General features: G+C 47.8%; 1 protein-coding gene across 1 annotated transcript in view; it reads left to right on the top strand.

Annotated features, from left to right (window-relative positions):
* Positions 1-11,141, top strand: part of si:ch211-216b21.2 (heparan sulfate glucosamine 3-O-sulfotransferase 3A1) — a 37,697-nt gene extending 26,556 nt beyond the window's left edge. Inside the window, exon 2 of the mRNA XM_036531886.1 lies at positions 10,106-11,141. Within this exon, the coding sequence (XP_036387779.1) occupies positions 10,106-10,727 (622 nt within the window). The 3' untranslated portion in view covers positions 10,728-11,141. The remainder of the gene's footprint in view (positions 1-10,105) is intronic.
* Positions 11,142-14,347: the final 3,206 nt, after the last annotated feature.

Genomic DNA, 14,347 nt, shown 5'->3' on the forward strand with positions numbered 1-14,347 from the left:
TTTAAAAGACAAATGGGGCAATAGGGAGTCTTAACCCACCACCATGCACCCCCCCCCCCCTCCCCGGCTCTCTGGTGACTCGTTTTTAAATCCTCTTACAGTGCTGAGCATCGAAGCCCCGGTTCAGGTTTACCATGGGGAATGGTCATTTTAGAGGGGACAGCTTGCATTGTGCAGCCACTTCTCACCAATATGGAGCGACTGTCGGGATTGTGGGGGGGCTAAAAGTGTAAGGGCTTTTTTTTTTCGTCCTTTCATTCAAAGTGTCTAAAAGGTTTAGATTTTTCCAATGGCTCCAGTGAATTACTGCTGCTCCTACCTCTAAGCCTGTCTTCCTCCACAGTTATAGAGGGTAAATAATTCACAAGCAGGTTGCCACAAAGATACAGCTTATTTTATTTTCCCCTTACGCAATAAACTGGGGGCTTAGAGTCAGCACCAGGAAAAAAAAAGGAGGTCTGCTTAAAACACTGCTGATATATTTATAAGAACATACTGCAAAGCTAACTCTATAAAAATTTCAGTAAATCACACAGTGGTAGCTGATATGGAAAAAGAAAAAAAAACATGACAAAAAAAGCGCTCAGCACTCAACATTAAGAAAGGGCGTGCGGCGTGGAAATTTATTTGCACAAGAATCGTGAAAAAACACAGACATGCGCTTATATTTCAATACTCGGTACAATGTTATTCCAACACCCCGCTCACCATCAATTTTCACTCAATAACAAACCTTGGTGCGCATTTTGGGTTCTGCCGTTTTTTTTTCCCTTCCTTCTTTAAAAATTTATGGACGCTTTAATTTTTTTCGTCAGAATGAAAAAGCACTCAGGTTTTTCCTTCGTTGCCGAGGGAGGGGAGCCGGCGTAAGGCGAACCCCGAAATGTTTTGCTAAAAGAACGCAGAATTCCTCTCAACGATGGCCGTCATCCAGTGCTGTTTTTTTTTTTTTTTTTGGGGGGGGGGGGGGCATTTTTTTTTTTTTTTCCTCCTCTGGTGCAGTTTGAATGGAGAGCTGTGTGTCAGGTTTGGAAAGGGGGGCTGGAGCGGTTAGATTTTATTAGATTACGGCAGCAGTTTAGATCACTGCTTAGAATTGATACCAGAAGGCGCTGTGGAGTCCCCCCTGCGTGGCCCTGTGTCAACCTGAGGGACACGTTTTACGACCAACACCGAGCGGCTTTGACTCCGTGAACCCAGGCTGGAATTCGGGCCTCCTTATCGTCGCATTAGGGCGTCGATTCGCTTTCGCGAAAACGCCCCGCTGCGGCAACGCGCCCGCCCACTGCACCCTCCGCGTCACATCTGACAGCTTTCCGCAGTCCCATTTTTACAGCTGCGTTTTTACTGCGGTGATTGAATCGATATTCCCTGTTCGGGGGCCGCGAACGTGTCCCCCCGATGGGGCTTTTGAACCCTAGCGCTCCAGTTCAGCGCTCCAGCCATAACCTCACTCTATTGTCCCAAGTTATTTATGTGCATTTTGCCTCTCAGTTTATACCCTGCATTGTATTATATGTACACGGATACATTACATGAGCTGTATTGTGTTACATCCTTCAGTGTCTTAGCAGACACCATCATTCAGGGTTGATTACTTTGGTACTATTTTTGTATTCTAGATATTTTGCAGCTGGATATTTATATCAGCAGAACAAGAAGGCAGAGTGTGAGGTTGTTCTCAACTGGAGCTGAACCAGTGGACCTTGAACCCCCCCCCCATCAAGTCACAAGTCCAGTGTGCCTGACCGATCTCACCCTTCCCCCAACCCCCCCCCAATCCCCCCCCGCCCCCCACTCACTTTTATCAGAACACTCATTACTCAGAAGGGGAAAGAGAGCGGAGTTCCAGGAAAGGATGAGCCTCTTATCTGCTAATTGCGTCGCCCTAAACGCCACTTCCTGGCTGGCCGGGACTCCTCTAATTGTCGTCTCCGGGCCCGTTATCTGACCCCCCAAATGCCAGTGGCATGAGAGGGACGCGGCCTCGTCTCGCAGCGGCGTTATCTCACACCAGTCAGGGAGCAGAGCTCAGTGGGCAGAAGGTTGTGGGGTCAGATCCCAGAGCTGGGGTCAGTGGCTTTACCCTCAGGCAACGCCACGCTGGCACATCTCCCACAATGACACCAGCTGTGCTTGTGTGTTGAAATGTACACTGTTATACCCTGTCCCCATGACGAGGGCATTTATAAGAAAATGCTGGACATTGACCCTCTGATGCTGGCTCCCTGGCTGACTGCCTGTGAAAGGACCTTGTGTGAGGGTGTGGTTCTGTGCCTTTAGCAGGGATGTGGGGGGAGAGGTCACTGCTCCTGTAAGTGCTGCCGCCGTTAATTTTTTATAGGGGACACGCTGATGTGACAGCCACTGCGGACTTAAGAGCGATGGTTGAAGAGCGAGGCGTGCTGTAGTTGTTGTTGTTGCTTGTTTTCCTTTTTTCCCTCCTGGAGGGTGATTTTGCTGGACGGGAGGAGAAGTGAGGGATTTTAGAAGTGGGGATGGTGAGAGAGGCAAGTATGAAGCGCGGAGGAGATGAGCGAAGAGGGTGCGGTCCTGGGGGGGGGTCGCGGGGATGACAGCACTGGGGATCACGCAGCGGGGGTGTCGGCCTGGAGCGCAGCGGGATTTGGAGGTGATCACACGCATAATCCCTCACCGCGGGCTCCTCATAAAGTGTGCCGATAGCAAGGAGCACGCAACATGCCCCACGGTAACCTTGGAAACAGTGTGATGGCCCCATGGGACAGGAGGACAGGCTGTTTTCCCTCACCCGTTTGCCTTGTCACTCACAGGTGCTTACCACTACCTCCCGGGGGCGAATACTCGCACCACACACAAATGCAACCCCCCCCCGGAACTTGTACCATCCATGTCACTGCCATTTTGCCGGTGCCTACCCCCCACCCCTCAGGGCAGGTGTAGGGCTACATCCTCACAGAGGCTATAACCCGGGTGACGCTGTGTGGCTGTACCATCACTGCCCCTGGGCCATAACCCTAAATCACTACCGCTGCCTCCTTTGGCCCGGTGACCAAGGACACAGCTAGCGAGCCAGCAGGCCGATGTGGGATGGGGGGGAAGGGGGTGTTCGCTTCCCCACAACAAAAATATCGAGCCAGTTAAAAGATTATTATCCGGTCCGAGCGCCAGGAATAGCCCAGGGGAGGAGGGTCAGCGCATCAGTACCCCCGCTGGGAGGAGGCAGCGAGGGAGTCAAAACGAGCCTCCTTACCATCAGACTTCCTGTTACATAACGCACTCTCCCTGCTGGTCTGAGCCGGGGCAAAACGATAGCTCTGTTTTTAGGTTGTCTGCTTATTTGTTTTGTTTGTTTTCATGCTGCATTTTACTTCCCCCTGCAGCCCTGTTGCCTGACCTACAAGCTGTATCATGTACATAAAAAACTAGCGAGGGAATGCATGATTCAGATTTCAGATTTCAGATTCAGATTTCCTTTGTTGTCATTTTGTCATGCACTTGCGTACAATCAAGAATGACATGCCGTTTCTCCTACGCCAACAGTGTACATAAATTAAGAAAGAGAATTAAAACAACATATATCTATATACAATACACTCGGTTTTGTAAACTGTATGTGCGTGGGTGCGTGTGTGCACGTGCGTGTGTGTGCGTGCGTGCACGTGCGTGATGGTGTAGAAATGTACAGTACGGAGGCAAACAGCAGTAGTGTGTCAGGTTCTGAATTCTGAAGTGCTCTTTTTTATAGACGACCTCACAAAGGAAGCCATTGACAGATGTGCCATTACCTCGTGCTTTGGAATGCTGGGAGAAACGGGATTTAAGTAGTCACTATGACTCATGACGGTGTATTTATATACACTGTACTATCTGAACATGCTCTTTACACTAATGCCTGTGCTCCTTTAAAGTGATCTGTGCTCCTTTGAAAGGCACTGTGTTTGTTAGAAACATTCCATTTGCGAGTGCAGTCGAAGGGAATTAAGCAATTTCAGTGCGCGTGTGTGTGTCTGTGAGGTGTGTGTGCGTGCAGGTGTGTGTGCTAGCCTGTGTGTGTGTGTGCATGTGCATGTGAGTGTGTATGCATGGATGTGTATGTGCATAAGTGCGTGTGTGTGTGTGTGTGTGCTTGTGTGCAAGCATGTGAGCATGTGTGTGTGTAAAGCACAGAGATTCTCATTACCATCTCCTTGAATCCGCCTCTGGACTCGATCAGCGGTTTAATTCGAACCCCAGGACAGCGGAATAAAAACGGCACGCTCGCGTCACTGGAACGCTGCAAGTTTTTTTTTTTTTTTTTAATACGCTTGGTAATTACAGAAGACTGCAGCCGTGTAATTGAAGCTTAGGAGCCAATGAAACATGGACCGGGGACCAGGCCTCTCCCTCTAACGCTCAGCCGGGCTGCGCTGCTCTGACTCATTGAGGGAGAAGGCTGTGTTTCATGCTTCGGTGTGTGTGTGTGTGTGTGTGTGTGTGTGTGTGTGTGTGTGTGTGCGTGTGTACGCGCGGGGGAGTCGTATATTTGCAGCCACGAAAAAAAAGACATCAAAGTCGGCGCTGGAGAAGCCTGTAAATTTCAGCCCTTGGAAGGGTACTGACGACTGCGTCACTTATATCACCTACGCCGCCAATAAAAGTCCCCAGAAAGTGCTGGCGCTCGCCTCCCCGGGATGGAAAATCCTCTTCTAATGGCTCCGTAAAGCGGGGAGAGAGCTCTTTACCTGGGGTCCTCCCGGAGCCATGAACGGTAGCCCAGACCGGGCCCGCGGTTTGGGTCTGTTCTCTCCGGGATGACATTTTAGGCTTTTTTCTTTTTCTTTTATTTTCTTTTTTTTTTTGTTTTAAAGTACCGGTGCCCTTTCTTTTTTGCTTTTAAATCCTCCACATGATGAAATATAGGCGGGAGCCAAACATCTGGAATAGAAAGAGATGGAAGCTCTGTTTAACGGAGGACATGGTAATAGGGAAAGCATATCCATTTCACGGAGCTGGGTGCTTCTGAGAAAAACCTGGAACTCTCCCACCGGCCCACGCCCCTTTTTAGTTTTACGATAGAAAAGGTTAGCTGTTTTTTTTTTCTATGAGCGTATTGCAACGTTTTGGAATCTATATAATGTACTTAACATATTCTCTTCTGCCTTGATTAAAGCTGTTTGCTCAGCAGGGTTGCTGATGCAGCCCAGGTGAATGGGCCAATTTCCGTAGTCGTATAAATTTTACCTGCTGTCCTGACATGGGAAAAAGGCTACTGGAAGCCCAACGCTGATCATTCCCACTCGCAGTGGATACCAGAGCCTTGGATTTTCCTCAGTGACGAGTGACATGAGTCAGAGTGGAAATCCATGTGAAGACTTTTGCTCAGAGATGTTCCTATATAGAAAGAGTGGGGGGTGCTGACTGAAGGCCAGAGTCTAAACCAGGCTTTTCCTGGGCTCGCACCCACCTGAACCTCCCTGGAGTCTTCCAGAAGCCTTAACACCATCCCAGTATCAAGGGCTGTAGAGGAGGAGCAAGACGCATTCCATCAAATATGGATGTTTTCTTTAAAACAAGCTCATGAGTATTTTATGAGGGCAGCAAAAGAGTGTGTTTGTTAGGGTGTGTGTGTGTGTGTGTGTGTGTGTGTGAAATATTGTGCGTAAGCTGTGGCACCTCACCATGCTGAGGTGATGGTGGAGTGCCTCTGGGTCCGTCTCCTCAAGGCCTATCAATAATTTGTGTACCTCACCCCCTGATATTTGTCCACATCCTGTTTCTTAAACACAGGGATATCCACGGTAAAAGCATAAAGATGTATTTTGATTTGCACCCCGTCTCCGTGACCACCCCCCATGTCCTGGCCTGCCCCATCCCACTGTACCATCTTTTTGGAATTCTCCCCATGGCACCATTTTTCTGCCTGGTCGTCCACCTTGAATTACCTGTACAGAGGCCCAGAGTCCTTGTCAAGAAACAGCTGGAGCCCATAGAATTTCTGCCAGAACCCTTTAAAAATGTCTTATGGTTATATCTCTATATAACCATATACGTGTGTTTTTAAGTGCAGCTTTTGTTCTCTATTGCCGTATTACTAGAAAGTATTTTTACACGACAGTGCATTCCAGGATTGAAATTCCATTTTTATTAGTTTTAACTATTTTTTAGCTCTCAAAAAGAAAAATGCTGATCATCAACCTTGCTGCACAAGAGAAGTTTGTACCACTATCTGTAGATCGCAACCAACTTAATGCTAATCAGTAAATTGGGTCTGAGTTGATTCCACATTTAAGTAATTAAATATAAATATTAATGTAGCTCTCTTGACTCAGATCTTTTTGATTGCTTTCAGTATAACCTCCATGTTTGTGGAGACATACTGTGACATACTCCCCAACAGATACACTTAACTATCAAGTACCAATTATGACCATACGGTGCATCATAACATGTCAACGTTAAGACTCTGCAATGGTATGCAAGACATGGTCATAAAACGGTATTGATTGGCTTTGTATCGATTGTTGATACGCATCTGTATGATATTCTTCACACTAAGGTGAATCTGTGGTTTAAAGTAGCCTTGCATTGGAGTTACCGCCTCTCATTCCCAGCCTGGCTCCAACACGTTACCTTTTGACACCAGGCTCAGACTGAAAAGCACAAAAGGCTTGTTTTTTTTTCTTCTCCTGTGGAAGGAATGAGGCAGAAATAACGTGCCGGGAGGGGAAGCTTGTTCCTGCAGGTGAGCTTGCGACACCGAGACTGCAGGGGTCGAGCAGCGGTCGATGCGAGGGTGGGTATCACGCCTCTGACTCTGTCTCTGACTCTGCCCTTCCCAGCCTGTGCTCCATTTATCCCTGACCTCCTGACCTGGAGCCCAGAGGGCAGCTCTGGATTTGGGCGCCCGGTGGACTTGTGGGTTTTTAAAATGGGTGGGGGTGGGGGGTTGGCTCATTGGGCTGGGAGCTGAAACATTTTAAGCAGGACTTCAGATCTGAGTAGAGTCTCGGTGTGAATTCCAAGGAAATGTGCATCCATCTTAGGTCTGCGAATGCAGCTCTTTCCAAGACTGTGAACAGTTTAATTTTTCCAGTCCACCGCTGTTCTCTTGCAGTCTTTTGAAAACACAAATGCTCGCGTGCTAAATGCTGGATCCGCAGCAGATGTGTCGCATGTTCACGGCAGATTTGGTGACATGAACTCCCTCTCGGGTGGAAAAAACAATGCGCACCAATTCACCAATTCACTCACCAATTCAGTTGCAATGTGGGAACGATAACAGCGTCGCACAATAGAGGCCGTGGTCTTTGTGTGAAGCGCTGTTTGTGAATATTGCATGTTCCTTTGCTGCCTCTGCTTTCTCTCCACAGGGTTTGGTTTAATAAAGGTTAAATATAAAATATACACGAGACCCTTACGTCCACTTGCAGATTTGCGATTCAAGGTTTAAAATATTCGTGCTTAGGCTGCTTTCCCATTTCCCTCACTCTCTGCTCTCTCTACAACACATATATCTGGTTAAGAAGGTATTTTTTTCAACTGTAGTATATTACAGTAAGAGAAAAGATGTATTATTCCCTCACAGTTTGGGAAGTGAGCTCTCTAATATACTGTAGGAATTAGGTATAAATATGTGGAGTTATTGCTATAAGTGTAAGTGCAGATTATTACGGCATGGCTTGATCCAAGCTTAAAAGGTCATACTGTGAAACAACAAGCAACTTATAAGACGACACAGACATGTCAAAAACAGTATATGATATTAATAGACAACACGCATTGCACCCTGACACTTCTCGGCATCTAAGACTATACACATGAAGACTATATTCTCTTCAGTACACTGAAAGCATTTTTTATGGAAATATGACACACTTTTGCCGAGTTTCTACACAGATGCAGACATTAACTACTTATTTATTATATTATTGCATGATTTTTATTCAGAAAACAGCAGCAAATCCCAGTTGTGTATAAGTCCTTATGTATAAGTCGGTAAAGTATTCACAGATTTTCATAGTCGTGAGGATGGCTAGAAGGTACACCTGAGAATGGCGAGAGTCTCCTGTAGAAACGTTTCTGAGCAGTGGAGGAAAGAGCTGTCACTTATGTACCGTGATGCCATTATAAGGGGAAGTGGGTAGCTAACAGACTGAGCCTGTCTGGTGCAGTATGACCAGGGGGACCAGAGAGCAGAGCGCAGGGGTCCGGGGATCGCCCCTGTCCCGCGCCCGAAACGCCGCACACCGCCGCCACGGGAGCTCACTTTGTCAGCACGAGGCCACGGCTCAGAGCCTCACCGGCAGCGGGATGAATAATTGAGGGGCGCGTTCTGTACTCCTCTGCATTTTAAAGCTGTATTCTGCCAGGGCACTAAATGGCAGAAGGGGGGGGGGGCGTTAATCATTCATGGGCCGCCTTTATCCACTTGGTTCAGGTCACTGTCCTGAAGGCGAGGAATCGTGGCAGAATGGATTAGCCTTCCTTCTCCACCCTGTCGTCGTGAGGTGCCTGACACGGGCAAGGCCTGGCTGAGGCAGTCTGGTGGAGTGGTTATGGTACCAGGCCTGGCTGAGATAGTGTGATGGAGTGGTTTAAGGAACCGGGCCTTGCTGAGGCAGTCTGGTGAGTGGTTAAGGTAGCAGGCCGAGCTGAGATACCGTTGTGTAGTGGTTAAGGAACCGGACCTGGTAGCAGGCCAAGCTGAGGCAGTCTGAGGGAGTGGTTAAGGAATTGGACCCAGCAGAGGTAGTCTCATGTAGTGTTTAAAGTACCGGGCCTGGCTGAGGCAGTCTGAGGGAGTGGTTAAGGAATTGGACCCAGCAGAGGTAGTCTCATGTAGTGTTTAAGGTACCGGGCTTGGCTGAGATAGTTTGGTGGAGTGGTTAAGGAATTGGACCCAGCTGACATTGTCTCGTGGAATGGGTTAAGGAACCAGTTCCAGCTGAGGCAGTCTGATGGAGTGGTGAAAGAGCCAGCTGAGATAGTGTGGTGGAGTGGTTTAACAAACCAGGCCTGGCTTAGGTAGTGTGGTTGTGCGGTTTAGAAATGAGGCCTGTAAGACAATGGTTTGAGTTCCATGAGGCACTCAAAGCACTTCAGTTAGAATACTTCGATACATATCCGGCTTTTTAAGTGGACTACATTTAAGCAATGTAAGTTGGCCTGGATAAGATTTCTTTCTAAGCATATAACTTGTCAACTCACACTTTTAAATTCAGCATGAAATTAAACGGGGGATGCAGAAAAAAAAAACTATTTTGGATGAATTGGTCTGCTTAATTTAGCTGTAAAGGCCTGAGGTATAATTTACCAGTGTTTTATTTTCCCTTTATTTCGTAAACATGCATTTGAGGGAAGAAAATCTGCGACATTTACCGCTCGTTTTTAATATTCACATCCAGTAATATGTGCTTCCTACTATTCCCTTGGCTGCTGTTCTGTAGCGCTCAAAAATACATTTTCTTTCCAAAACAAGCAGTATTAGCAGTTCCTAAATCAAATGCTAAGTGTGGGAAGTTTTTGTTTTTGAGAGATTCAGATGGCATATTATATGCATTGTGCATTTAGCAGATGCTCTTACACAGAACAATTTCTAGCACAGTAGAACAGAAGTGTATCCATTCAAGTTAAATGGGCAACAGTGTCAGACCAGGCTAACAACACTCACAGATCAGTGAGTGGTATTGGTAGTTTGAACCTTAATCTGAGACTCCAGATTCATTAGCTGCTTGTTTACGTCATGACACAGCACCATACTGAAAAGATGGAGCACACAAGGTCCCTTTTTCTCCAGCATTTTCTTCCTATGACACTAAATGTGGTGCCTAGATGCAGAATCCATTGCAAGCACTTGCATTGTGGTTTTGGGTGAAAGAAGCAACCCTGAACCACTTTATCCAAAAAGGTGTTCTTTTTGTGCAGACTGGCAGGGTTATTCCAGTAAGAGTACAGTCTCAGTCCAATGTAATTGTACAGCCAGTATGGTCACCTCAATGGAGTGAAAAAACTACATGATTACTATGTGAGAGATTTCTTCGGTTTCCACACTTCGTGGAACAGTTGGTTTAATTTCTTCGTGGTACCGTTTTTAATTTTGCACATATTTATCCCTACATTCCACCCTTTCCCTCTGTCTCCACAGGGACCTGATGCCCAAAACCCTGGAGGGTCAGATCACCATGGAGAAGACCCCCAGCTACTTCGTGACCAAGGAGGCGCCGGCCCGGATCTACGCCATGTCGCGGGACACCAAGCTGATCGTGGTGGTGCGGGACCCCGTCACCCGGGCCATCTCCGACTACACCCAGACGCTGTCCAAAAAGCCCGACATTCCCACCTTCGAGAGCCTGACCTTCAAAAACAGGACTACGGGTCTGATCGACACCTCCTGGAGTGCCGTGCAGATCGGCATCTACGCCAAGCACCTGGACAACTGGCTGCAGTTCTTCCCCATGCGGCAGATCCTGTTCGTGAGCGGGGAGCGGCTGATCAGCGACCCCGCCGGGGAGCTGGGCCGCGTGCAGGACTTCCTGGGGCTCAAGAGGATCATCACGGACAAGCACTTCTACTTCAACCAGACCAAGGGCTTCCCCTGCCTCAAGAAGGCAGAAGGCAGCAGCAAGCCCCACTGCCTGGGCAAAACCAAAGGCCGCACCCACCCCAACATCGACCCGGAGGTGGTGCAGAGGCTGCGCGACTTCTACAGGCCCTTCAACATGAAGTTCTACCAGATGACAGGACGCATATTTGGCTGGGACGAATGAACGGGCTTCTGTTGCATTGGATGGGGGGGACAGGGCGATTGTGGTGGTGGGGGGGTTATAGGACCTCAGTGTGGAAACCGGGGCTGTTTCACGAATGCCCAAAGAGGGGAATGACACGAGAGATTAGAGGAAATGCAGGCTCCAAGGACCTCCGCCACGACCCATCTCAGCAATACACTTCTGTGAATGATTATCAAAGAAGCGGGTGCGCTTTGCGGCTCATTCAGGACCGAATCTCACATGTGAGAGCGCCGGGGGATAGATACACGTCCCTCACCCACCCCCGCAGAAACGGTTTCTCCCATTGCAACGAGATTCAGTTTGGTATCAGCCGAGCACACAGGCAGCGATTTCGAAAGGATTTGGGGAGAAAGAGGGATTGTCAAAGGCAGAACTTGTAGGGATGCTCTGCATTATCAGGGAGGGAGAGCAGGCTGGTGACATTTCAGTATGCAGAAAAGCGCGGACCTTCTCTCCGCGGCTGGGGGAATCACACTGCAGGTTCTGGGGCTTCTTGATAAAAGCTCCCACTCTATGAATTTTTTTTGCCATATTTTAAACATACCTAGCTGCTTATAAAGCTTTGCAATTTTTCTTTTGGGAAAAAAATTAAATGATAAAAAAACAAATGTATTTTTGGAAGTTATTTATTTAAGATAATGTACACTATATACTACTATTTTAAATAATCCATCACAGTTTTTTTTCCTTACTGACAGTCTGGTGTTTTTTTTACATTCTCGACACCTATACAGATTGCATTAGTTTCAGTACCACATAGCATAAATGCCTCGTTTCTTTGTAATCATGTTTTTGGACGTTTTTGTGTGTTTTTCAAACGGGCGGATTCCCACACATTTCACTTTGTCGCGTTCGGGTCGCGAGTCCGATCACAAAACAGATCTCACGAGTGTTTATTATTCAAAGGCATTTTTTTCCCTGCGCTTCCAGTTAATGAAGCTGATTTGATTAAATGGGAGATGACATCCGGCACCGTAAATGGGCGTGTGAACCTTACTCGCGTTTCCCTCAAGCGTCCCTGTGAACCGAATAGCGTTGATGTCGGCTCCCTTCCTCCCCTCGGAGCGACGCTTCGTCGGAGGTCCCGTTTCAGCTTGTCGCAGTCGCCGAAACAAAGGCGACCTCGTGCTTCTGATTTATTTCGATCAAAGCCTCCGTCAGCAGATGTGCCTCAAAGGGATGTTTTATTAATTTTTGTTTTTATTTGGGGGGGGGTTACGGGAAACACATATCGTTTGGTGCTTTGTTCAGTCTATTACCGATCTCTCATACTGTTCCGTTTTGTATTTAATTTAAAGGTTTTGTTTTAGGTATTGTTTTTGTGTTGTTGTTGTTAATTTTTTAAAGCACACTTTTAATAATAAAAAATGAACGGGTATTTATACATATGTGTGAACGTCGCTTGTTTTCTCAATTTTTGTTTTGGTACTCAGAGTGAGTGGGTCAGAATAATAAAGGGTAAAAACTAAAGGGTCTGATGAGAGGCGGAGGCATACTGGGGGTCTGGAGCCCACAGCGTCCTGCGGTGCGAACAGAGCTGGCGCTGCTCCTATCTGCTACTCTCCAGCCTCTCCTCTCTGTCCCTGCTTATCTCCGCTGGCCTCGCGCGCCAGGATGCTAAAGATGCTTTAAGGATTCTGAAGGATGCTTTTTAATCCGAAAGCATGTTCCCCCCCCCCCCCCCGGTGAGCCCAGATGCTAGTCCCAGTGAGTGGACTGAGGGCCGCTCCAATGACCCCCCCACAACCCCCCCCGCCCCCCCGGCCTGTTTGGGCGCTCTCGGCCTGAGTTGGGGTTTGTGGGTACAGAGCCGGGGAGGTGCTGAAACATGCCCCAGGTCCCCAGGGTGAAGTAATGGTCGTCATAATCTTGTTTTGGCTGTGACCAGAGGACAGGAGAAATGGTCCATTTTCACACTGATGCGCCCGCCGGCTTCACCGTGCCCCCAAATTACTAGCAATATCTCACCACACCACTACATGCCGAAAAGGCCAGCAGGGTAGCCACGGCCCCCACCCCTGGCTGTTTCTCTCTCTCTCTTTCTCTGTCTGTCTCTCTCTTTCTCTCCTCACTCTTTCTTTCCCCCCCCTCCCTCCCTCTCTCTCCCCCCTCTCTCTCCCTCCCTCCATCTCTCTCCCTCTCTCTCTCACTCTCTCTTTGTCTCTCTCTCTCTTTGTCTCTCCCTCTCTCTCTCTCTCTCTCCCTCCCTCCATCTCTCTCCCTCTCTCTCTCACTCTCTCTTTGTCTCTCTCTCTCTCTGTCTCGCTCTCTCTCTCTCTGTCCTCTCCCTCTCTCTGTCTCTGTCTCTCTCTGTCTCTCTCTCTCTGTCTCTCTCTCTCTGTCTCTCTCCCTCTCTCTCTCACTCTCTCTCCCTCTCTCTCTCTCCCTCTCTCTCTGTCCTCTCCCTCTCTCTCCTCTCCCTTTCTCTCTCTCTGTCTCTCTCTGTCTCTCTCTCTGTCTCTCTCCCTCTCTCTCTCACTCTCTCTCCCTCTCTCTCTCTCCCTCTCTCTCCCTCTCTCCCTCTCTCCCTCTCTCTCTGTCTCTCTCTCCCAGTCCTCAGGTTTCTGTTTGTTTTCGCGTGCAGCAGGAATCTCCACCGCTCTGCACTTTCGCCTCTCTGGCTCCTCCAGAGATGCTTCTGGGAGGTTTCGCCACACGCCGTCTGCTGTTGATGGATGAGAGAAATGTCTGCCTCGCTGTTGGGGTGACTTGTGTGATTACATTACATTCATTGTATTACATTACATTATTGTCATTTAGCGGATGCTCCTATCCAGACTGACTTACACAGTGCATATAATACGGTGGCATGAGAAGTTGCACAAACAGGACACCACTAACCACACATGAATGAGCGTCACTGCCAACCATAGCACTGAGACCACAAATGCATGCCTAGATTGATGTATATACAAAGCAATATGTATGACGTAAGGACTATACCATTACTAACGCATGCTAACGCATACCACACTCATGCAAGTAAACCTCCACGTACACAATTACAAAAAACTCTGAAATATACTTCCACATACATAACTACACATAGGAGGGACAAGAATCTGTCTCCCCCAAGGTTTAGGAGACTCACATGAGGGTGAATTATGCACCAGCACCGAATCTACAGGGCAGGGCAGTTTGCCCCTCCAAATGATGAAGCAGCTAACCAGCACAAACACATTCCCCTGCAAATGTCCTTATGTCACACCGCTTTTCAGGACCCTATTTTCAGAAATAGGACCTGCCACCCCAGTCTTTGAAAATAAGATTATACCTTCATTTGAACTTGCAGCACAATTTACAGCACTGAAAGAGATGTCTGTGGAAAAGTTCTGCTCAACCTGTAAGTCCCGATTTGATGAAAAAAAAAAAAAACTTTTTCGCATCAGCACAAAACGGTAGGATGAGCTTAAAACTTCTCTGTGCGGATAGATTTGAGGTCAATCACAGCAGTAAGGATATCTGAGAATGAAAAAAAAACATTTAGCAACACGGAGGAAGTCAAACGAGTACAAGCTCATTAAGTTTTAAAGTTAAAATGTGGTGCGCTTAATGGGGACATTAGTGGCGGTTTGCTTTTAGAATTGGACGACCTGACC

This window comes from Megalops cyprinoides, chromosome 1, assembly GCF_013368585.1.
Source record: "Megalops cyprinoides isolate fMegCyp1 chromosome 1, fMegCyp1.pri, whole genome shotgun sequence".
NCBI lineage: Eukaryota > Metazoa > Chordata > Actinopteri > Elopiformes > Megalopidae > Megalops > Megalops cyprinoides.